This window comes from Patagioenas fasciata, chromosome 2, assembly GCF_037038585.1.
Source record: "Patagioenas fasciata isolate bPatFas1 chromosome 2, bPatFas1.hap1, whole genome shotgun sequence".
NCBI lineage: Eukaryota > Metazoa > Chordata > Aves > Columbiformes > Columbidae > Patagioenas > Patagioenas fasciata.
Window position 1 is genome coordinate 101,641,859 of NC_092521.1, and position 25,262 is coordinate 101,667,120.

Here is a 25,262-nt window from a genome sequence, read left to right on the forward strand (position 1 = left end):
GTGGAACAGCACACTGTCCCTGCAGGGCTTGCATCTTGCAGTGCTCCTAGCTCAAGATGGCTTGAAGAGTCTTAAATTGGATCCGTGTTGCTGTGGCAGGCCCCAATATCAGAGTGAAGTTGAGTAAGCAACTTGGAGTGGTGTTTTTTTCTATGATCCTGAGAAAAATGATTGTTCTGGCTTTACTTTTAAAGCTTTGAGAACCTCACAGTGGTCCTTGACACTGGTATTCCCTACAGTCTTGTTGTCCAGGTAGTGTGGTATAGGGCATGGCCTGTTTACTCTACCTATTAGTCTCCACGAGAGCTGTTTGATTTCTTGTAGATGTGACTTAGCTTAGAAGGTTTTGTTGCTTGTGAGACTCGATTTGGTGATTGGTGTTTGAGGAGATGTATTTCACATGGATATGTTTTGTTGTGTAACCTTTATTGTCTTTGGCTGTTGTGCATTGTTTGAAGTACCTGTAAATTTTTTTTTTTTTTTTTTAAATTTACAGTTTAGCTCTCTTGTATGTTGTGAATTTTGTTTTACTCCCCCCGCAACCCTGCCCCGGCTCCCATTTTTTAAGGGGTAGAGAATCTGCAGCAATGCTTCACGTCTTGTTTCCAGTAAGGCTGTGGTGATGGCAAATTGTTATTATCAGGCAACAGGCGGCCATGCTTATGTGTGTTTGTAGTGGGTCGATGTTTATAACACAAGCAATACTTTTGTGAGGTACCCATTACTGAATGGCAAATAACCTCATCAGCAGGGAGAAAATAACATTTGTCATGGATAGAGTGATGTACTTCATTTGCAGGAGAGAAGCAGCAATATGTTTATTGATAACAATGTGACAGTGGTTTAGCAAGATTCAATAGTGAAGTATGCTGGATTATTTACTGCACAGGAGACAAGGTCAGACAAGACTGTTAGGGAGACTCTTCCGTTGAGTCGCAACATTCAGAATGGGCCCCCTTGCTTTCTAAACTCCTTCTCGGAGAAGAGTCTAGGTGCAGCTAGATGTGAACTTAGCCTCAGACTTGGTCAGTAGTTTATGTCTGAAGGATTATATATGCGCAATTAATCCTTAATATCACTTGGCTAAGATTACAAAGTTTCAGTGCACTTTTTCCCAATTCACTTACTGATTATCTGATGTGATAAGGATTCTCTAAACCTCAAGGGGTAACCTTGACAAGTGTCCCTACTCAAGGGATAGCTTGGCATGCAGCGTGTTGCCATGGAGGAGAGCTCAATGGGCTCTGAGCTGTCCAGTATTTGTGGAGTAAGAAGATTGACTCAGTCATATTTGCATACTGACTGCAGATATAATTCCTTCCAAATTTGTCTTGAGTCAGGCTGAGGCCAGCCCTGTGGCCAGGTGGGCATTTTACCATAGATAAGCCTTTGGCTATTGTGTTATCTGTCTCCCCCAATCCACCTTGAGTTGATTCAGCCATCAACACCAGATGCACCCATCCTGGGCACCAGTGGTGATCATCATTTGATCCAGCTTAGGGGAAAAGGTCAGGTCAAAAAGGAGATGGAGGAAGTCAAGAGGGGAAGTGGGGAGCACACCACTGCAACCTTGCAATGACCTGTGCTGGATTTTGCATCATAATAGCTTCTAGTTTATTGTGCTGCTAGCTCAGCCCCTCTTAAATGCATTACTATATTTCTACATGCAAATGCATTTGTAATTGAAGATGGTTTTTTCTAAGCCTGATGTAAACAGTTTTAACTGCTCTGTAATTCTAAGTAGGTCTTTCCCTTTTTTTTTCTCATTCCCTGAATAAGAGACAGATATAGCAGTGGTGAATTCCAGTAGTTCAGGGGAACTTAGCCACAGTCATCAACACAAGCTGAAAGCTTTGGGATCAAGGTCGTAGGCCGGGCCCAACTTCTGTTCTTCTCTCCTGCATTTTTTCCTAGTGCAGTGAAAATCTTACCCAGAGCACACTCCACATGTGGTGACAGTTGTGTTCTGTATTTCCTTCCTTATAGTATCCTCCAGATTTATTACAATAATGGTTCTCATGTGGCCCACCACAAATACATCAACAGTAGAAAGAAGAGATGGGACTAAGGTACACAGAACTGCTGTTCTTCCAATAGCTACTGGTGGTGTCTTTGGCAGTGGTGTGGAGGCTCAAGGCGTTGTCGTACTTTTCTTTAGCTGAATGCTGTTAGGTAGGAAATACTTCGTCATTTTCATTGGTGTGGGCTGTTTGGCTGTTCTGCACAGGAAGATTTCCAAGGAAGCTAGTCAAGGACTTTCCAGTCTCTCTCCTGTTCTTTATTAGTTAATTTATAACCAAAAAAAAAAAAAAAAATTAAAAAAAAAAATCTCTCTCTTGTGAAATGACTGTAGTGGAAATTCAGAGTTGCATGAGAAAGTGTGATGGTGAACCTAGTTGGTTTTTACTAACACAGAACTCTGCCATGAAAGTAGCCCAAGCATCAGAAATCACGTTTTGCCAGGGTGCTATGAAAGAGGAACTGTCAAAAAGAGGGCTATGGTTGCCATACCTGTGAGGCCAAGGTCTCTAGTAATATGATGTGCTCAGGGGGTGGCCTTAGTAACTGTGCTATGAGGAAATTTAGAAAGCCTGTGTGCTTCGTGGTGTAGGCTGAAGGAGCTGGGGAGCATAGCAATATGTTTCAGCAAGCCACTTCCTCAGCATCTCTGTCTTCAAGACATAAAACCTGGCAGAACTGAGCACAGAGTGCATCCTTCCTATTATAAATCTAATGTGCTTTTGAGGGCTGCATATTAAAAGCTTACACCCTTGTGTATGGTGAGGATTGCTGACCTTTCATCGAGTAATGCAGGAAGAGCTTGGGGCATCACTGGTCTTCACCAAAGGGCCTGATTTTTCCTGTGGCAGAAGCTCTTCAGTAAAGACTGATCACAACCTGAGTTCATGTCTCTGTGTTACGTGCAGGAAGGGTTCAGTAGTCCCCACCAAGCATCATCTATGAGCAATCAGAAATTAAATGAGGGGGTGGGCAGGAGAGGACAAGTTATATATGTCCAGTTGCCACATCTTTGGGACTTTTTACTTCCCCGACTTTGGTCCAAATTAGACACAAATAGATTAATTGATTGGTGTGTTCTGCAGACCTGGTCTTTCTACTCAAGAAATCTAGAGGCAGAGAAGGCAGACAAAGCATTACACCTTTTTTCCCCCCACCCCGTTCCCTGTAGGAAGATGTTATATTAAAACTAGCAAGCTTATGCCTTTGGGTATTTATTTCTTTATAGGGCAAATGCGGTTGTTTTTATGGCTTCACCTTAAAAATGAAAAATGTAGAGAGGTAAGTTTTGCACAGAGGTCCTTGTGAAATCTACGGAGTGCGTACCTGGAGAGGGCACATAACTGGTATTAATGCAACAAAGCTCTCTGGTCTCTCTACTGCCTTTACAGCTCAATGAATCTGCTTCTCCTTTCAAAGTAGTAGGTTTACTGCTGGATTTGAAAGCAAAGACTTAAGCTTCTGGTTTCAGAATTTCTAGGATCAGTCGACAGGAATGTTGTGATAAGGTCCTCCAATGCTCCCATAAGAGGATTATGACTGAGCTACTGGATGTGCATCTAGATCTGACTGGAGACTCAGCCTTTCATTCCTGTTACTGTTAGGGTTTCCTTTTTCAGGTGCTTAGATAGGATCAAAAATGAAAATAACTGAGTACAACACTTGTAATCTTTGAGATGTTTTATGTATTTTCTTTTTTTTTTTTTTTTCAGGTTTGGAAGGCGTTTTGAATCCCCTCTTTTGTGGCAAAGCATTATCATGATCATTACTATGCTACTGATGCTAAAACTGTGCACTGAAGTACGTGTGTCCAACGAACTAAATATAAAACGCCGCTCTTTTGCAGGTTAGTGACAGGAACTGGCTTTTGCAGGATAAATCTTTTTGAAAGTGTGGTGCACTGTATTTTGGACAGTTCTGTCTGAATTGCAATCCAGTGTCTTAATAATTCAGTGGTGCACTTCCTGAACTTTTTTTCTTTAAATTGCTTTTTTTCCAGGTAAATATGTATAGCTGTAGTTTTGTTTCAAATGGATCTTGGTTCAGTCTAGAAATGGGACTTCTCCTTAGTATTTTACACCATGGCCTGAATATAGAGCTGGCTGTTATGCCATTGAGCTAGCCTAGATTTGGTTTTTTTTAAGATCTTTGCCAGAATAAGAAGTTATTTTATTCAGTTGTGCTTTCTACCAAGTTCTTAGATATGACCATATGCCATTATCTGAAATTTCATTTTGCAATTGCAGACACTTGATTTTGTACATAATTTATTTTCTAGTTTCTGAGTTACTGGTTGTCAAAACAGCAGGTGCTGTCATATCGTAGTTGCAAAACCATGTCTTTTTTATACTATTTCGTTGGACTTTAGTGTGGGATTAGTTGGGATTTATGAGAATTTTCACTTATTTTTTACTTTAGTTAAGTGTTAATTTTTAGGCATTGATAATTTCAGTTAGGGCCAGAGTATTATTCTTTATTTAATGAAACATTCAAGCTTTGTTGAAAGTCCTTGCTTTTTGATCCCGGATAAGAAATGTGAGACAAATATTTTTTGTGTTTCTCTGTGTTGACTTTGACTTAAAACGTTCTATGTTACAGTTTGTTACCAACAAGAACAGAATTAACACTGTCAGCTTTTCATCAGTTGTTTTGCCAATATGGACATATAATTTATTCTCTCCATCTGTTCTCTTCCCTCACTCCATAATAATTGAGAGTTTGATCCAGTTCCAGATGTCCACAGCCATCACTAGAAGGCAGCAGCTACTGGCTGTGCAGTAGGGTAATTTATTTAATAGCTAAGAAGCTACTTCCATTCCCGCTCACTGTGGAGTGTAGTGTGAAACTATTCAGGTAAGTGAATTAATATGGAAGAGGAGCTGCACTCCAGTCCAAAAAACACAAACTGCTGTGTTCACAAGGGTTAATAGTCTGGCAGGATGAATGACTTAAGAACTGCTTTCAGCCAGATTTAGCAGCAGTTGAAATCCAGGAAGCATTTTGGGAGGGGAATTTCTCCCCTCTTTGCTCTCTATGCTAGCACTTTGTGAAGTGGCAGAAAGGTTTCTCTGTTTGCCTTTTCTGAGAGGAAATAATCCTTGTGCATATTTACATGCGCACTCTTCCAGGCTTCTTCAGTAACCTTTGGACAAAAAGGGAGGCTATTCAGTCTGGTATATAGCCCTCTTTAAACAACTCTCCCTGGAAGACATACAGTCTCCTAAAGGATAGTTAGTTTTTCCCTTACCAGGTAATGGAAACTCCTTAAGGTTGCGTTGTGTCATTGGGTCAGTTTTCCTGAAACTCACTTTGTCATGTGTTTAATTAGCTAGAGAGACTGATTTTTACCTACATGTGGACCTTAATTATTTGTTTCCATCAAAAGGCTTGCATTCTTCCACAAACTTTGAGAACAGCTAAAATATTTTTCTTACCTGTAGCTGATTTTTAGTAAGGTCAACTGTAGCGCTGTGGCTCAGAATAAACATAAATGCATACAAAGCTCCTTCCAAGCGAGGCAAAAGATAGGAGATAGGTTTGCATTTCAAGCATAATATGAGTAGGAGTGAGATCAGTGTTTCTAATCCTACTCCTAATCTTATCTCTTAAGTTTTATGGTGACCTAGGGAAACTGATAAATCTGTATACTTACTTTCTTTCCTCATAGCTTACTGGGGCAGTGAGAAGCTGTGTTTGAAATCAGTGTTTTTGATTAACCTTGCAGAATCCTGAAGAGAAGGTGCACAATTTCTATATGGTAATAGAATTTATTATTTTTCACATGGCTGGTCTTCAATTTAAGCACTTTTATTCTTTCGTTTGTATCCTCCCTCTGAATGTTTCTGCAAAATAATCTAAAATATTTAGGAAATGAATAGAATAGAATATTTCAGTGGGAGTTTGCTGTTTTATTGTATTACTGTTAAATGCGGTATTTACCCCTCAGTCACATTAGTGTATGTTTACCAGTTTGTTTTGAATTATGTGAAAGTTGCCTTTTTCTCTTTTGTTTCTCACAGATGAGGTCCCTGAAGTAATGAGTGCTTAAAATCTACTTAAAATTTCTTGAAGCATTAAGGAGCAGTCTCTCTTTATCCTAAGAAGTTTGTTCTATATTCTATAGCCTGTTTTGTGGTGCTACTGGGTTAAAATACACATCAATAGTAATTCAGAACACAGACGTAAAGCCATTCAGTCGAAATACTTGTACTTTAATTTAGGTGCTACGTCATAGCATGAAAAATAGTCTCCCTAGATTCTTTCTAGTAATGTTTGATTATTTATTGTAAGCTTTATATAGAAAACTTGCTAGGAATACTTGCATAATTTTATTTTTTTCTCTCAGCTACTTCTCAGTTATGGAGGTCTTTTAGTCTTGTAAAATGAAAGCAAGTTGAAAGTGGAGTCATTCTGACTTATTGTTCTAGATATCTAAACTTTATCCTTCAATTACTTGTACTGATTGAAGACAGGGTAACTCCTCTATATATCTGACTGTTTTATTAATTTTTACACTTGAACTGTATATCCTGGTTTTAAATGTTTTCAAGTGGTAAAAAACAAACAAAACCACAGATAAAAAAAACCCAACCAACCAACAAAGAACAGGCACATAAGAAAACAACAAACACCCTAAACTTGATTTTAAAACTTCTATTGATAGGACAGTTCTCAATCCTGCATAGGAATACTTTGAAAGCTATGTGAAAAGGTCTTCAGATGAAATCAGCAGGCACAAACAAAACCTTCTCATCTGTTATCCTTGATTTAACACCACTTAAGTTGCATCTTGACTGCTGTAATGCAAAACTCCTGGTTTCATTGTGGTGGTAACAATAGCACTATTTATTGCTGACTTTAAAATTGTTGTCTGTGGTGTTGACTCAGTACAATTGGCTCAAGGTTCAGTGGTAGTTTCTTTTGTTGTAATCGTTTTTGTTCAAAGTGCTTTAGTATTTCTGAGGCATGATGGTGCTACCATGCTAGAGAGCAAAATACTGGAAAGCAAAATGTACATGTGCCACGTATTGACTTGAGAATCAAGAGGAGGTTGAAGCAAGGTGTTCGCAGATACAGACAGCTAAAAACATGTAGTCACTCTTGAAAATGTTGGCAGGCCAGAGCAGTCTCTTCATATTCTTGGAGCAACAGCCACTCTATGAGGAACCCTGAGTTTCTTTCCCCAAATAAGCTTTCCACCTCTCTCCAACAAAGATTCATTGTCAATTGTGCCCAAGGCATTGTGACAGATTTTGAGCACCATGGGTGTATGAACTACAATGAAATCCACTGGACAGCGTTTGTTAAAAATGGGCTCTTAGACCTTTCTTCTTATTACAGTACAGCCCAGGCTCCTTAAGTAGAACACGGGCTCTTGGGTTTTTGCATGAAGACAATTGCCTCTGGTCATTCATCCAATTTTGTCTTCCTTCCAACTGCTGGTTGTCTTAACCTGCTTTGTAACTTGTATCTTATTATAGCATTCTGATCCCTTGAGGAGCTCTGGTTTTGGCACTGGAAAGCAATCTTGTGTAATATGTGAGGAAGGCTAAAGTGAAAAAAATCATAATGCGTAATGGTTGCAATTGGGGTCTGCTCTGCCCTTACCAACACAATTGGCTTAAGCTCAGGCTTTTTGAAACTGTTTTAGAACAACATTTTCCACAGGAGGCAAGGCAACTGTATTGTCTTGACTGATTATACACATATATCTACACACTTAGTGTTGCTAAGGTAACTTGTTTTCTCTGCTCATGAAAAGTATATAAAGTAAGAGTTAAGCTGTCTGTTTCACTGTTTTTAAGTTTTAATTTTCTCCCCTGAGGTACATGGCTGTTAGACTGTGCATTGAGACTGTTCTGGGACTTTCTACTGCTCAACTCCATCTTAACGTCATGGGGTGTGAGACTTCTAGAAAGCATGGAGACTAAAATTTCTGGCATGTTTTGGCTATTATTTTTTATAAGCAAAAGGTACTAACTGACTAAACTGTAACTAAAAGACATACTGTTGCATTTAATCATACGAGTCTGTTTGTCTTTCCCTCCCTTTTTTTTTTTCCCTCAACTGTTTTTTATGTAGCTGCAGATAGTAAGGATGAAGAAATCAAAGCACCTCCCAAGAGATCCTATCTGGGTATGTACTATACAAACCCATTCTGCATGAAGTTGTTTTCTCAACTACATATTTCATGCTTTGCTACTTTTTGTAACCATTTTTAGAAATGATTGCATGATCATTTCTATAGAGAATGTTTGCATTACCTTTTCTTGACATACTAAAACCTGGTGCAATTTTTTTTTTTAATTTTCCCCTCCCCACTTTTAACTTTCATAGAGGAAAAGATGCTTTCATCTCTCTTTCAGAAGTTATTTTTTTGAAAACAATTGAATTCACTGCATTGTGTATCTCAATGATATCTTCCTTTTTCCTTCCCCAAGCTAGACAAGCAAAATATTTCATGCTACAGCAATCCATCTCTTCAGACTCATATTCCTCCTCTTCTAGCCCTGACTCTGGAAGAAACTATGAAAAATACAGGAGTGCCTTTCAGCATTGTTCAGAATGCTAGATAAGAAATTTCCCACAACACTTGATGTTCAAGCATAATGCCTGCATCCTTGTGAAATTTTTGGTTCCTTTCTTTCATCAAAGAAACCTCAAAATTGTTATTTGGGAATTAGTAACACTTAATGTGAGAGCTTCCAGTCTTCAGTTTCAGAGTTGGAATCCGTTCTTTAATTTGCCGAAGGAAGAGGAAATATTAGGTGCAAACCAGCTTTGCAGTATTTTCAACTCTTAGTATTTTGGAAAGACAGTTTTAGTCAAGTCATGGTAATTTTGTTTTAAATTAGTTGGGATATTGCATTAAAGAAATTAAACTGATTAGAGACACAGAAGTTCCTTAAAGTCAATTTTTAGACTCATTTTAATTGAACTTATTCAGAATCTGACATTGATACTAGTTATGTTCCGTTGCAATTCTTGAGTTAGTAAGGCATCAACTGAAAAAGTACAGGGTAAAGAAGAATATTCCTGATGCAAAAGAAGAGTCTCTACTTCTGTACTTGTCAATACACACAATTAAACTACCAAAGAGTAATATTAACCAGAGTGCTTTCTTGAAGCCATAGGGCCGTTCCTGTTAAGTTTAAATAGACTCTCTTTCACTGATTCATCTTCTGGATCTCCCCTTTCAGATTTAGGGGAAAAATGCATGCTTTGGGAAATCTACCTGTTTCGGTCTGATACCAGTATTTTGCAAAGCACCTTTTCCTTTTATGTTTTCAAAGCATTTTTTTCTGGACTTGGTATCAAACTATTTCATTTTTCTGTTTGTCTTTTATTCTAATTTGTATTCATTCTCCCTGGCTTGCAACACTAACCAATGGAATGTAAACTTTAAGCAGACTTGTCTTCCTTGTACCTGTGTTCCTGTTGTCTTTTACTAGTATTCAGCTATGCTTTATTTACAGTGTTAGAGCTAGGAACAGCTGTCTGTGCTCCTGGTTATGATTGAGTGGATTATTTTAAAATGCTTCAGGTGGTTGAAGTTAAACAAAAAAAAGTAACTCAATGTGACCTTTTAGTCATTTCAGATTTTTTCTTATCTTTTTTTTTTTTTTTTAAATGTCATTTGCTTGGTAGTTTGATAGCTTAAACAAATTAGGTTTGTAGAAAAAAGCACTATACCTCTTAATCCAACTGATTTAAGTCTGAGACATTTGGTTAATAAATGTTACTTGAAGTTCATTTTGGAATTGCTTAGCAAAATGGTATGAACTGAATTATCATTAAGGAACAGGACAGTCTTAGTTTAAAGACTGGAGTAGGCAAGTCTGTTGAAATGTGATAATTCTTACTGGTGTAAACAAATCAGGAATGTTTGGAGGTGTTGGTGTATAGGGTACACGCAGATGTATGTCCTGGTGGTTTAATGAGTGGGGTGCATGGTGTTTTATGTCACAGCATAAGTCATATTTCAGTTTACAGAGGGCTTAGCTGAGCTGTGTCCTGCCGCGCTGTTTTGCTGCACTGGAAGCTGGGGAAAGCTCCCTTAGAGGTTGGTTGAGGGAAGTATTTGCTGTGCTTTCATGTGGCAGTGCATTCTTGCAATGCCTTTGATGAGATTTGATTAAACTTCTGTTCAAGAAGAAAAATATAGGCTTATTCATTTCCCGTTCATTTCAGTGGTGTTTAAAATGTTCTTAAATATGTTGTTAGGCTTCAGAAACCTTTGTATTACTTTCTCCTTCCAGTTACTTAGTAAATGCTCAGTATATTACGTTTGTAATTGAAGATTGACAATCCATGAACACTATTTTGTTGCAGAACTGTTGAACCATTAATCTGAAAAATGTGCTGGTCTACTAATTAATTTCAGGTGAACTTGTTAGATAAATACTGAGGCATTTGTTTACCTCTCTTTAAATAGGCACTGAACTCCTGTTGTGCTCCCTGGGGTTACTTTTAGATATGTTTTATTGTCAGTAATCCAACATACCACTTAATGCCACTGTTTTTCCACACATTATCTGCAAAAGCCTTTATCTGGCACGTGACTCTGAAAACGGACTTTCTAGCGGTCAGTGCTGAGCGGAGTGGAGAGAGTGGGGGAAGCTTGCTGCGGTTTCACCGATCTGTGTAAAATCATTTACAGTAATGTGGGCCCCAGATTGTAGGGTTTCCTGATTACACACAGAAATAAAATTATTCATTTCCTTTTCTAGGCAAAGGAAGAATTAAAAAGGGTTAAGTAGCTCTAGTTATGAAGGAATACCACCATATTCCCTTTGTTTTCTAATGCAAGTATCTAATTCTACCTAGTGCCTGCTAGTATTCGATGGCTTCCGCTGAGGCTGAGCAAACCTGCAGTTGAGTGATGTTTGTGGTTTGGGTGTGGGTTTTTTTTCTTTTTTCTTTTTCTTCCTTGATAAGGTGTTTTAGAATAAATGTGGATAAATGCCTTAATCTGTTACACTGAAATACACATTTCCTATACGCATATTTTGAGCCCTGTGAGTCTTGGAGATTGTTGGGGCAGAAATAAGAAAACACTAAACAAGGCACAGCTCAGAAGAGCCAGTGTTTTTTGAAGTTGTTTAGGGTGGTCTCATTGGTGTGATAGGTAAGTCTCAAAGTCAATGTGACTTCATTGATTTTTTTATTTTTTATTTTTTTTCTCTCAAGTAGGTGTTTAAACATTTTGAAGGGCACCTTTGGTAGATCACAAGGACCTTCCTCCCTCACTGCCTCTGAAGTTGGTTTTAAAACTTGCCATATCAGTGAACCTTGCTTTTAGCCCAAGGGAGAAGTTATCCAAGTAACGTTAAGTTTTAAAACAGTAGTAATAAAATGACAAAAACTTGCATTCACTAAACACCTGTTGCAAAAATATTTAAAACTGCTTTTTTTTAAGGGGAAAAAACATAAAACATCTGTGTAGTTAACTTCACAGAGTTAGTATCTGCATAATAATGAAGTGAAAATAGTAATGTGCATTAAGCAGATGGAGTCATCTGCTACAGAGTTTCCACTGCCAGTGTGACAGCCTGGTAAATAACTCATACTTTCACCTCTTCTTTTTTCCTCAATCTTAACTCAGGGCATCAGTTGACTTGTGATAAATTAAGTGTTGGCATACTCTGGAACAGCAGTAATAGATTACATGTGCCATGAAGGATGTAAACTTGATTTAATTGTCTCTCTGGCTCCCTCTGTTCAGAGTGTTTCATCTGTTTGGGTTCAGCAGGGGCATCTGGCTTGCTAATGTGCAGGTGTGCGCTGTGATTTTCCACAGGTGCTTTGTAAATAATGTGCACAACGTGCTTCTCTGTCCAGGCCTTGACATGCTGAGCAAAGCTGAAGACATAGCAGAGACACAGTTTCCCTTGACTGGCTGTGGGCAGCACTTTGGTTTCATTGAAAGTATGTAACTTCTACACTGTGCTCTCTAGTAGTTGAATTCCCTGCACAGCTGCAAGTGAGACTTATGGTAAATCTGTCCACAGACTTACAGATGCCGTGTTGAGGGATCCAGATGGGCACGTCTCTCTGGGAATGCACGACGTGCAGCAGGTTTACACTTGAGAGGCAAGTGGTGAGATGCAGAAGGCTAAATGTGATCACCAGCTGTTTCTTTTCATGGGAGACATGGATGAACTTGACAATAGAAGGGGGAGAGATTGATATTACCTTCATGAGTGATACATAAGGTATGAGGCAACAGCTTCCAGGTCTCAAGCTATTTCAGATTTATTGCTTCATTGATGAGCTGCAGACATAACATCAGTAGCTGTAGTAAAGCCACAGGGAAGGACATACCTCCGTTGTGGACTCACCCTGGTACGCAGCTCAGCTCCACACAGCTGCTTGCTCACTCCCCCACAGTGGGACAGAGGGGAGAATCCGAAGAGTGAAAGTGAGAAAACTCATGGGTTGAGATAAGTAAAGCAAAAGCTGTGTGTACAGTCAAAGCAAAATCAGGAATTCATTCACCACTTCCCATCAGCAGGCAAATGTCCAGCCATTTCTGGTAAAGTTGCAGTCTTGTATTGTTAGTCAGCAGAGTTCATGCTGACTTCTTACTGGGTCTGACTGTTATCTGAAAGTGGAATGACATGTATCTACCAGGTAGACAGCTGTTTTGACTGCTGACCTGCTGTTCTCTTTGTGCAGGTAACATAATTCAGGGAGGAGGGAGGTCTTGTTTGGATGGTAGCACTTAATCCCATTTCCAGAGTTTTGGTTAGCACAATGATGATTGAACAGGTTCCTGCTGAATGCAGGCTTTGGATTGGAACTTACATATTTTATCGTCTTAAGATGAGACTGATAGGCAGAGAGGTAATGTCCTTAAACAGAGTGCTTAGGGAAAGATGTTTTCAGCTGTGCAAACTCTTGTGCAGGTCTGAAAAAGAAGCAATGAGCTTCAAGCTCTCTTCAATTTGGAATCTACTTTTCTCCAAGTTTAACTTGTTTATCAATTAGACCAGTTAAGTGAGAAGAATAATTACCACCTATCAGGTCGCTGAGAGTGGGATAAACACCCACCATGGAATGCAGATGGGTGAGTTGCACGTCAGGAAATATTTTTAGCATGCAACAAAGCAAACAGTTCTATAGTGTCTATAATTTTTGATAACCATTGATTAATTTAGTTTTCTAGGCTTGTCATGTGGCAACTTGCCAGAAAGATTTTTTCCTTGAGGCTTCCACTCAGAGATCAGAGATGGTCTCTTTGACAATGAAAACCTTATCTGGCTGCTAATGATTCTCTTTATTGAGTTTGTATGTTGAATGGTCTATAGTGGTTGTTTCATACTAGACACATGTTTTTCCACTAGGCCGTTTGATACACTGAACTAAATATTTTACGTTCAGTGATAAGTGTAAGTAGCATGACTGGACTTTGAGGGCTCTATTGGAAGAGTCATTGTAAGAAGTTGTTTGTTTGTTTTTATATTTTTCAAAAGCCTTAGGAAAATGGAGCTGCCACCCATGACTTATTTTGAGTCTTAAATCTCCAAACCTATAAGGGCTGAAGGGATTATTCTTATCTGGTGCGTAATGTGGGTGGTAACATTTTCACTGAATAATTTAGGTTGAAAAAGACCCTTAAGATCATCAAGTCCAACTGTCCCTAAGCACCACATCTACACGTTTTTTAAACATCTCCAGGGATGGTGACTCAACTACTTTCATGGGCAGCCTGTTCCAATGCCTGACAACCCTTTCAGTGAAGATTTTTTTTTTTCCCTAACACTCAATCTAAATCTCCCCTGACGCAACTTCAGGCCATTTCCTCTTGTCCTATCACTTGCTACTTGGGAGAAGAAACCAACGCCCTCCATGCTGCAACCTCCTTTCAGTTAGTGGTAGAGAGTGATCAGGTCTCCCCTCAGCCTCCTTTTCTCCAGGCTAAACAGCCCCAGTTCCCTTAGCTGCTCCTCATCAGACTTGTGCTCCAGACCTCTCACCAGCTTCGTTATTCTTCTCTGAACTCTCTCCTGCACCTCAGTGTCTTTCTTGTAGTGAGGGGACCAAAAGTGAACACAGGATTCCAGGTGGGGCCTCACCAGCACTTGTATTTTATTGTAGTTCACACAGTAACTAGTCAAACTGGTTTATTGTTGTAGTTTAAAAATCTATCCATTGTTGATTTGGAAAGTCCAAAGCGCCACTTTGTAAAGTGAAATGTCCTCCTTTTTTAAATGTTAACAGGTTAACTTTGAACAGGAGACTGGACTAGATGTCCTGCAGAGGGCTGTCCCAATCCAAGCTACTGTGGGATTGTAAATGCAATATTTTGCCCATGTTTTACTGTGAGGCCACCACGTGCAATTTGAAAAAATAGTCCTTTTGTTCTTTTACTCCTAAGTTTTGGACTAGGTTATATATTTTATTATCAGATGAAGAATACTTCTATAATAATCAGAAATACACTATGTTCTTAATTTGGACAGCTGTATTAGCTTTGTCATGTTTTGCATCATGTATGTTAAGTCTTCTGGCTTTTGCCATTGGTGTTGATCAAACAATATACATCTGCTCTATCTCTAAAACAGGGAGTTGAGAAATAGGTGTTACATGTGTTTACTGGTGACCAGCGCAGGGAGTTTGGAGGATGGTGTTACGTTTTGGGGGCTACCACACTTTAAGATTATTATTTAGCTCCCTTTAAGTTTTCAGCTTACAGGCAGTAGGGAAAGCAGCCAGCCAGAGCCTTGTAAAATCTCTGGGTCCAAATGGATTCAGTAAGATACTATTTGGTAGAGCAGTATGTTCAGATCTGACTTAGGGGCCTTTTGCACCAACCTTGCTACTGCTTTTGAGTGTCTTCAACATGAAAATGGAAGCAGGCCCTTCTTTTGATGGACTTCTGATGCAGTTTACGGTGGTTGTGTTTAAAATTATCTGCCAGGTTTAGGATAGCAGCTGAAGGGCTCATACCTGTTGTGAAAGCCTAGCCGCCACAAGGAGGATGGGGATGGACAAGCAGAGGGTGGAGCAGGTTTGGTTGAGCGACTGAGGCCTGTACAGCGGGGAGGCCTTTCCTTTGCCATGCAGTGTGAAATGCACATGGCAGTGGTTGGGGGAGCTGGGAAGGAAGAGGGCAGCTGTTGTTCTCTCAGACTCTCTTTATTTAAAAAAGAAAAAAGAAGAAAAAAATCGAGTGGGCAGGGAAAGAAGACCACTTAAACAAGTTCTATTGGAGGAACTGTGCAGCAGCAGAAATACTACTTCTGGCACAAATACCACTTCTAGCCAGTCGTGTGGTGGGAAAATAAACCTGTGAATAAGTGTGAGTTTTGCTTGTGCTTCGTGTATTTTGAGGAAGAAGAGCTCATAGCAATATGTAGCCACATGAGGGTGCTCTGGGGTTTCCAAATCTTGCCTGCTGAGACACTCAACTAGAATCTGAGTGAGGAGTCTGATCTTGCTTTTAGGGCTGCGATCCTAAGTGTAGAAATAAATAGAGATTTTGAAAATATCTTTTCCATCGTCGTGGGAGCCAGAATAATTAGTTGCTTTAATAACATCAGTGATGAAACATCTAAATGATCAAATACAGTTGATTTGTCTGCCTATCCTGCAGATGAGGGAACACATATGCAGCAAAGCTGCTGCTTCAGTTTGGTAGATGTGAGAAGGTTTTGCAGTTGTGTACTTATTGAGCATGCCACATGCCATTGTATACTTGGTCACATCTAGATCTAAGTGGTGAGATTTGTTCTTTGAACAAGGTCACAGAATAATTTGGCTTGGAAGGGACCTCTGAGGTTATTTGGTCCATTTCCCTGCTTGAAGTAGGTCCAGTTAGATGAGGTTGCTCATGGCCATGGCCAAGTGAGTTGTATATTCAAAGACTGAGATTCCACAACCTCCCTGGCACCATCCTCATGGTGATAAAGTTTTTCTTCCATCTCATTGGAATTTCCCTTGTTGTGACTCATGTCTGTTTCCTTCTGTCTTGTCACTATGTGTGTTCATGAAGACCCTGCCACCGTCTTCTCTACATTCTCCCCTTAGATAGCTGTAGGCAGCAAGAAGCCTTAAGTTAAAGCTGAACAAACTTGGTTCTCTCAGGCTCTTCATGTACACCACATACCTCAGCCGTTTACTCACATTTGTGGTCCACCACTGGTTTCATTTCAATAAGTCGATTTTTTTTTTTTTTTTTTTTTACTTCGGAGCCCAAAACTGAACCTATTACTCCAGGTACAGTCTTGTAGATATTGAATAGAGGGGAATAAACACTTCCCTCCATCTGCTGGTCACACATTTGCTCAACTGTACAGCCCAGTAAGTGACCTGCTACCTTTGCCGCGAGGACATGCTGCTGACTGGTGCTCATATTGTCTGCGAGGCACTTTGCATGAGTACACAGCTGCTCTCTAGGGAATCACCACCCTGCACCCATACTGGGGTTATTCATTTTCAGCTGTGTGATATCCCCAGACTTCCTGGTGTTCCTGTCAGCCCTCATCTTCAGACTCTGATCCCTTTGAACAACAGCACTCTCCCTCAGTTTATCATACACTTACCCTAATCTGGTATAATTCAGGTTGTTAATAAAAGATGTTAAATTGTATGTGCCCTAGTCTTGATCGCTCTGGGCTGCCTTGTAACTGGTCATAAATTGTATGTTTTGCCTTTGAGAGGAAAAATTATTTGAACCTGGTGATCCAGCAAATTTTCTACCCTTTTTATTGTCCACTTACCAGTTGATATTTTGCTAATAAAGGTAGTGTAGGAGACTGTCAACAGCCTTGCTAAAGCACTGTAAACAATATGGCAGAACCTGAGGGAATGGCAGGAAGATGTGCCAGGGGAGGTTTAGGTTGGACATTAGGAAAAGGTTCTTCCCCCAGAGGGTGGTGGAACACTAGAACAGGCTCCCCAGGGAGGTGTCACGGCCCCAAGCCTGACAGTGTTCAAGAAGAGACTGGACAATGCCCTCAGACACATGGTGTCACCTGTGGGGCTGTCATATGCAGGGACAGGAGTTGGACTTTTGATGATCCTTGTTGGGTCCCTTCCAACTCAGGACATTCTGTGATACTATGATCCACTGTTCTCCTCTTGTCCTTAAAGCCAGAAGGTGGCCAGGTTGGTCAGGTGCAGTTTGCCCTTGGTAAATACATGCTGACTGTTCCTAGTCGCCTTCTTGTCCTTTATGTGCTTTGAAATTACTTCCATGAGGACTTCTTCAATAACCATCCCAGGGATGAGGTCAGGCTGACTGGCCTGTGGTTCTGTAGATCCTTAGATGTGTTGTTTTTTTTCAATTTTCTTCTCCTGCTCCCAGTCATAGAGAACCTTTCATAATCACCATCACCTTTCAGAGATGAGAGAGCAACCTTGCAAAGGCATCAGCTCACACCCTCAAATACTTCCCATCTGTGTCCAATAACTTGCATAAATCCATCAGTTTAGGTGCTCCCAAACTCATACCTTCCTGTTCCGTGGGTATGGCTTCAGTCCCTCAACTTTGCTAGTTAGGCTCAGGAACTGTAGAGGGCAGACCCTACCAGTGAAAGTGCAGTATAGTGTTATTAATGCAAGAAGGCAGTAGGTAAGTTTAGAACCGTGGTGAGAATTAGTTATCTAGTTTTCATTGTGATATCCTGCTTTGCTGCTTGTCTGATGTCTTTCAGTTTCTGTAAGCAAAACAGGTGAGAAGAGAAACAGTAATTTTCTAGATGATGGCCAAGTTGCCAGTTCAGTGCAAAAGGTATAAGTAATGAAACATTTAAAGGGTAGCGCAACTCCCCACAGAATTCAGAATAAACTTTGAAGCTGAGTTGGTTTTAGTCGTTAGTGCAGATGCATTGATAGTTCACTTTTTTTTTTTCGAAGTGGTTTGTAACACTGGATGACATGGTAGATGCTTAAAGAAGTACTGTTGCCCAGTGCTGACTGCTTGGATATAATGAGTTGTCTAGACAGTTTGCAAGGGAAAAGAAACTGGCTGCAGCACATTCTTAGGATCTTATTATAAATCCTGGCATATCCACATTTTGTAGATTTCATGTATTTTTAAAGAATGTTATCTTTACATAAGAGATGTAGAGTCAACAGTTCAACACCTGAATACATCATCAGAGTCAACCTATGAAGAGTTATATCCTGTACAAGAGATGGGAGCATATCTTTCACAGATTCTGCTGCTGCCTCTTGTACATGAGCTCCGTATGAAAGACAGACATGTTGTCAGTCTGGAAAGTTGCTCCTTTTATATGTTGAGGCCCAGACGCTGGCATGATGGTAGGATGTCTGAGTTGGCATAATATGCTCTATGAACTTCTGTGGAGGTGATGCTCAAGGTACAACCTGATGGTTGCATTCAGCCTGATTTATTTTTTCACTATGTTTTATGTCCTATATGTTTTATTTAGCCACCTTTTATTTAAAGTGAACTGGGAATATGAAGTGACTAGTTTCAATTAAGCGAGAAATAGGGAATATATTTAATAAGGCTATGTTTTTGAAGTTCTTATTTATAACTAATGACGTGTTAACAAGACTGAAGTATCAGTGCTTTTCCATTTTCCTTGCTGTATCAAGGGAAAATGAAATATAAAACCTTTTCTATTTAGACACAAATGTCATGCTTTTAACCTGTGATGCACTACACTGACCATCCTTGACTGAAAACAGTTAGAGAGCTTTATTTAATTGAAAGTTCCTCACCTTCTCCCCTACTCCACACTTTGCAAGCAGCGATGCACCAAAGATACATTTCTTGGAAAAGGGTTTTCAGACCTTAGATGGACATTTCAAGTGAGAAAGATGTTTGCTACACTCCAGTAAGCCAGTCTCCCTGGGCTCTTTGCTACTGGGAGATGACACAAGAAATTCAATTTTCTGTCCCTGCTCTGGAGCAGGAAAAGGGAAAAGTCAGCAGTGGAACCGAAGGGCTCTGTATCTCAGGGGAGCACTGAGCAAGGATGAATCAGGGCAGGGGGCTTAAGTGCTCCTGTGTTCCCTTATGTTCTTGATCCCCTGTTGCAATCCCAAAAAGGATGCACGTGATTGGCACTGTTTTGCCTTCACCCCCTGTTTAGTTTATGTCTGCTTCTGCCCCTGGATGCTTTTAGCCTTGTGAAGGCCAGTGCTGGAACAGTCCAGTTAACCAGGCCATGGGCCGGTGTCACAGCACTCAGGTGGGATATGAGAGACTGAGGTGGGGGTGCATCAGTCTGAGCCAAGCGGTTCTGGTGACCCCTTGGTATGCCAGGCTGCAGGCAGGAGAGAGAGGTTCCTGGTCTTTGAATGTATATATATCTGAAAGAATGTATCTATATGTGAATGTGTATGTATCTGAAAGAATGTATCTATATCTGAAAGAGCATGATTTCCTCCTGACTTGGAATGGAGAAACACCTGAAATCTCAGTATTTCCCATAAAAGCAAAAGGCCTGGCATCTGGTTCTACCCTTGCTCCCCAGTTGTCCACAGAAGCTGAAGGCTGACCAGTCTACATGCATTGCAAAGAGCTTGAATCCCTGGCTCAGGCTAGTGGATCCCTCCAGTCTGGTGAGATCAGCACTGCATCATGGAAAACATCCCTCTGCCTTGCTAGGTTTTACTTACTAATTTTCTTTTGTAACAGTAATTCACAGTTTCCTTTATTTGTTTCTTTGAGTTATTTTTATGAACCTGCAGGCCCAAGGCATGCTGAAGAAAGCCAAACCAAACACTCCTCTGGTGTGAATGCCAAATTGTCGCTCCTGATGTTTGGCAGTTAACAAGTGCCCAAAAAACAACTTACAAATGCTGAAGAAATTTGTCTATGAATTTTTTGTCCGTGCTGTTCCTGTGTGTTGGGTAGATGGGCATTGTTATGGACAACAGCACAGACTGTGGCATTTAGTGTGGAGGCTGATGAGAATGCTGCAGTAGCACAGACTTGGCTTACAGGTAGAAGTTAATAATGAAACACTTCTGCTATGTTGTACTTTTGACAATGCAAGAAATGAGTTTCTTCTCAACTTTGTGTTTTAAGTATATTTTTCCTGTGCCCATACTCCTATCTTCACTGAGATATCATAGTCAGCTTTCAAACATAGGCAGTACATCGTCTTCTCCTCCTCCTGATCCCCCCTTCCATACTTGGTACTATTGCATGCACCCTGAATAGATTATTTCAGAAGAGGTGATTACATTAGATATTGGGACAAATTATTTATTTAGTGATGCGGCAGTGCAGAGTGTTCAGCAGCACTGGCCACGTTCCAGATCACAGCCTGGACTACTGGAGGGTTGTACAGTACATCTTACAGCTTTAAAGTGGAAGTATTTTTTGCAAGCCATATCAGTTCCTGGATTCACTTCAGGTCTTGTCCTACAGTTGTCCCTGCTTTAAGGCCCAAGCCAAGCCTTTGACTTCCAAAGACTCCAGTTCATTGAAGCTGTTATGAGGAAGTCTTATATTCTAAAAGATGTTTTTCCTCTTTTTTTGTGAGGGTGTTTGGGTTTAGAGCTGCCTTTGCAAATAATGATTTAAATTACCAAGCAAGAAATATGGAAATAAAATAAATTATATCTTTCATTAATTTTACTAAAGAAACCTTGGTTCACATGGTCATGTGTATAGCAATGTAGTCATCATGCTGAAGTAAGTTTTGGTGCTGATGAAGGAAAGGTAATACCTATACATTTCAGTAATGATACAGCTTAATAATGTGATCCATCCAAGTTAAATTTTTATCCTGTTAAAAGTACGTTAAATGGCCATGCGTTAGATTACTTTTACTTGTAACTTATATCAAGCTGTTTTGGTTGAAAATTTATTTCAAATAGAAATGTGGAATAACCTATTTAAATTTAAAATATGTAAATAAACTGCAGTGTTTGTACTGAATGTCCATTTTGTGGAAACATGCTTTAAGAAAAAAAAAAAAAGCAGGGTTGTTTTTAGATAGTTTTTTAGTAAAATTCTTTTACTCTATTTTTTTTTCTGTCCTGTTATCATTTTATACTGTCAGTCACTATGCAAAGCCACAGAACAAAGGTGTTACTCAGCTCCCAATCAGTTTCTTATTTGAATAAATGAGATATTTTTATTAAGCTAAACTGAAAAACTAAAAAATTGTCCTTGCAGAAGCAGACAAAGCTTTCTAAGATCTGGTTCCAGTGCATCAACCACTAATTCTTTAGATTTAATATTTGACTTCTTAAAGCTATGCAGCAGATGCTCAATGATTTAAATTATATTAATAGATTGGCAAACAGAGGCCTCATTAGAAGTGTGCATAATTAGATTTTTCAAGTTTTTATTTGTTTTCTATTTCAGAGTAAATGTTTTTATCTTCAAAATCTTATCTTGTTACTAAAATAATTATATGCAGTCTCTGTCTCCATGAAGAGATGATATAACATTGAGCAAGACTGGGGAAGAAAGGATGTAACGTAGCTGTTCATGAGAAGGTGCTTCCTGTGTCCTCTGCACCTTTTCTGCTGTTGATTCCAATTTTGAGGTGAATCATGAATTTATGTTGAGGGTCAGCGTGTACTGTCTCCCTCCAGATGCTCAGATTGCTGGTAATCAGCATGTTTCCCTCCTTGTGAAGGGAACTCTACCACTGTTGTTCCAGAAGTTATGAACGTCTCCTTTCATATGCATTTATTATGTGCCCTACTTTCTCTTTGCTCTGTGATCCGCATGCATTACATCTACTGCATCGGGTTCCTGTGTTCCCTCCCATGGGTAGGAGAAAAAATCCAAACCCCAGAATTCAGTTCTGGCAGATTTATTTTTACTTGCATTGTACATTTTAAAAAAATGGGTCTTGTTCATCCTGGATGGTTCCATGGAGACATAGAAACTAGTGAACGGAAAACAGATCTTGAGTATTTCAGGGAAACATTTTTTTATTTTTAATAGCTGCTTAAAGCTGTCTTTTTTACTATTACTCATTGCAGCTCAAAAGCCTGATAAGAACTTGGGAGATACACATTTTAAATATTCAGAACACCGCTGTTTCTTTGCTTAAGTTATATGAGTTTCAGGATTTTTTTTCATATCAAAATTGGGACCAGTACAGCTGTTTCGAAAATACATTGAGTGCTTTGTGTTTTATACACACTTCAATAGCCTTTGCAAGTTTGCTGCATTTTTTGTGTGTGCATATGTTCATAGTTAATCTTTAAAATTTGAAATCTATCTTTATATTTGTGATAATAATTTTTTTGCAATTTCCTCCTTACTTAGATTGACTTTTCAGTAGGTTGCTTTGTAAATGTCACAGACTCTGCAGTTGTTGCTAGGTAATCTTTTTCCCCTTCTTATCTCCAGTTTGTCTTCGAAAAAAAAACAGTTGCTCATCTTGAAATTCCCTACTTCCTCTCACCTCCATTTTTTTATCCATTAATACAAACTACCAAAAACTTTGAATAACTCCTTGGTTACGTTAAGGTTTTACAGTGCCGACCTTTCTTGTCTTTGCAACTTTTGGCATGTAAAAATCAGGAGCAGTTATTTCAGAAAATGTCTTTTGCCCTAAATTTTTTACTCTGTCTTCAGAGACACTATTTACTCCCTGGTGTCTTTCTTCACCCCCTGTTGGGAGTAGGTTATAGTAGAAGAAAAAGAAACTGTGCACTCAGGGAATAGAGTGAACTTAATATCGAAATGGCTTAAAATAGTCTTATCCACAAGTTCCTCATTAAATTTCTGTGTACAGTAGAAGTCAAAAGAACTGCTCAGTCTTTGAAGAAATTTACTGTTTCTTCACAGAAGACCACAGAAATGTAACGAGGAACTTGTGGATAGGACTATTGTTAGGCAGCTCATTGTTTATGGTTCTCCTGTGATCGTTCTCGGCATCCCCTGCACTCCTGAGTGCGGGTTGTGTAGGGGACACAGCAATAGAGGGCAAATCCTGGTATCACCTGGCCAGGAAAAAAAGAACCATGTCCTGTAGTGGCAAAGTTATCTCACTGGTGAGCACTGGCAGTGCACTGTCTTCTGCCTGTTTTGGTGTAGTTTTGTTTTTGTTGACCTTTTTAAAACTAATTATAAGGGGGCATAACATCTGAAGTCTTTTTCCTCCAGCAGTGGCTGGTGCCAGCATGTTTGGCACAAATGCCAGCCTAAGATATTCCTGATGCTCTGTTTTCTTTTTCCCCTCCCCACTCATTCTTGCCCTGTCAGTTGTACTGACAGACTGGTTTGTGGGATTATTTTTTGAACCGAATAAATGAACAGATCTGGTTTAAAATACAGGCTTGTTCTTTTTTTTTTTTAGATTATTTTCCCTGTAAAATCTTAACAAAACCAAAAAACAACAACAGAAAACCAAAACAAAACAAAAGCCCACATTTTGTCACTTCAATGAAAAACTGCTTCAGGGAGCTAAACGGTTGTCCTGCTGTAGCCTGAGGGGGATGAGAGGGGCTTAAACTGCTGGGAAATGTGAACAATTTGTGAATGCACACCTGTGTCACCACCAAACTCTAAATGACAGAGCAACTTAACTTAAATCTACTACAATTACCTTCTTTCCAGATCTTGAAGATACGTTGGCTATGGAACATTAAACTGCAGACACAAGGTGTTCAGAAACTGTGGTATTCAGAAGTGCATCTTGCATAACAGCCACTACCCACATCACGGCAGGGATTTATCTGTGGTCAAACTAAACGTCTGGGAAGTTGAAGGGGAAATTTGTGTTTCAGAGCAACTCTCTCTTGCTTGGCTCCTTCAGTTACATGTGCTGTCATGAGTGAGGCAATCTGCAAGCACTCAAGTGAAACTCTGCACTGATTCCCCTCCCTGTAAATTCTTCCTGCTAATGCAATGAAATAATTAGTGTGGAAATTCCTCCTGTTCAGTCACTGTATACAGTAATTCAGATCTGTGCAGACTTGTAAACATTATTTCAATGAATTCGTTTGGTCAAGTTTGTTCATCTGGAAAGGGCAGGATTTATACTTCCTGACCTGACTGGGCAATAGCCTCATGACTGTGTTCTCTCTTAGGACATGGGAACATATAGGTGGGAAGGTCCTTAATTCAAATCAGAGATGTTAAAATATTTGATTTATTTTCCAAATCCCATCTGTATGTTTGCATCTGTCTTCATCCTCCCTCACATTTTCCAAAGTCTTGCTTTTGCTCCAGTATAGAAAAAAAAATCCAGAAATACCAATTTTTTTTTTTCCAAATGGGATTTTTGTTCACCAGCCTACCCTATTATTAAGTATGATAGATATTTGAAATGAAACCCTATCAAATAGACTTAGTTTGTGTAGTCATTTTGGGATACTAGCATCTTTGTAAAGCAGTTCAGATAATTAAAGAAAACATGTTGTGAATGTGTGGAATGCACCTCACTCAAAAGACAGAAGCAGCAAATGTTTTATTGAGATATAATAATAATTTGATAGAGTTCAACAAATTTGCTGGAAATTAACTAAGTCTAATAGTGGTTTACCAAGGTTCAGTAAGTTTGATGGCAAGATTCACCTTATTAATTACTGTGTGAAAGAGACATACAAAGGAAAACTGAATTAGAATCAAGTTAGAATGATTTGTAGGGGGACAAGAGGTTCAAAAGGGTGAGGATGACGCCCCTGTTGAGTCACAAGGTTCAGAGTGGGCCCCCTTGCTTTCTCAACTGCTTATGGAGCCTAGGCACAACTAAGTCCCAGCTTAGTCTCAGACTTGAACAGCAGTTTATGTCCAATGGAAATATCCATACAAATTTTATAATAATTAATACTGAGTAACTACTTGGATTAGTAATGTTTCATTAGTGTTAATTCAGCATGGTATCAGTTGCTTACCAAAGATCTGCTGTTGCCAAAAGGTCTCTGTGCCTCAAGGAGCACCCTTGAGGGGTGTCCCAGCTCAAGGGCAGGTCACTGCTATGTAGTCATGCTGCTGAGCAGGAGAGCTCACCCAGGCTCTCATATTTATGGAATAAAGTGATTGACTCATAGTCAAATCACGTGTGATGGAATTGATGCATTAATCGCATGTTCGGTGTCCCAAGCTCACATGCATCGATGCTTTACTGTGTCACTCTGCTCCTTTGTGGGTTTTCAGAGATGAGATTGAAACTAGAGGAGTTCATGGCCCCGCTGTGGCTCATACCTTTACCTCCTTTAGAGCCTGTACCAAACTACTGCTAGTTTGGTTAAGGGGTTGAGTGCATCCGTCACACTTCAGACATTTTTGTGTGTGTAGCAGGGACTGGGCAGAGGAGAGAGGCAAGTGAAAAAAAGGGCAGAAA

At 39.6% G+C, this 25,262-nt stretch overlaps 1 protein-coding gene across 2 annotated transcripts in view; it reads left to right on the plus strand.

Annotated features, from left to right (window-relative positions):
- SLC66A2 (solute carrier family 66 member 2) overlaps nt 1–25,262 on the plus strand; it is a 67,402-nt gene that overhangs the window by 8,371 nt on the left and 33,769 nt on the right. Inside the window, exons 3-4 of one of the 2 annotated variants that reach the window (XM_065831338.2) lie at nt 3,732–3,865; nt 8,101–8,154. In XM_065831338.2, coding sequence (XP_065687410.1) covers nt 3,732–3,865; nt 8,101–8,154 — 188 coding nt within the window. The remainder of the gene's footprint in view (nt 1–3,731; nt 3,866–8,100; nt 8,155–25,262) is intronic. The other variant, XM_065831339.2, reaches the window with a different exon arrangement.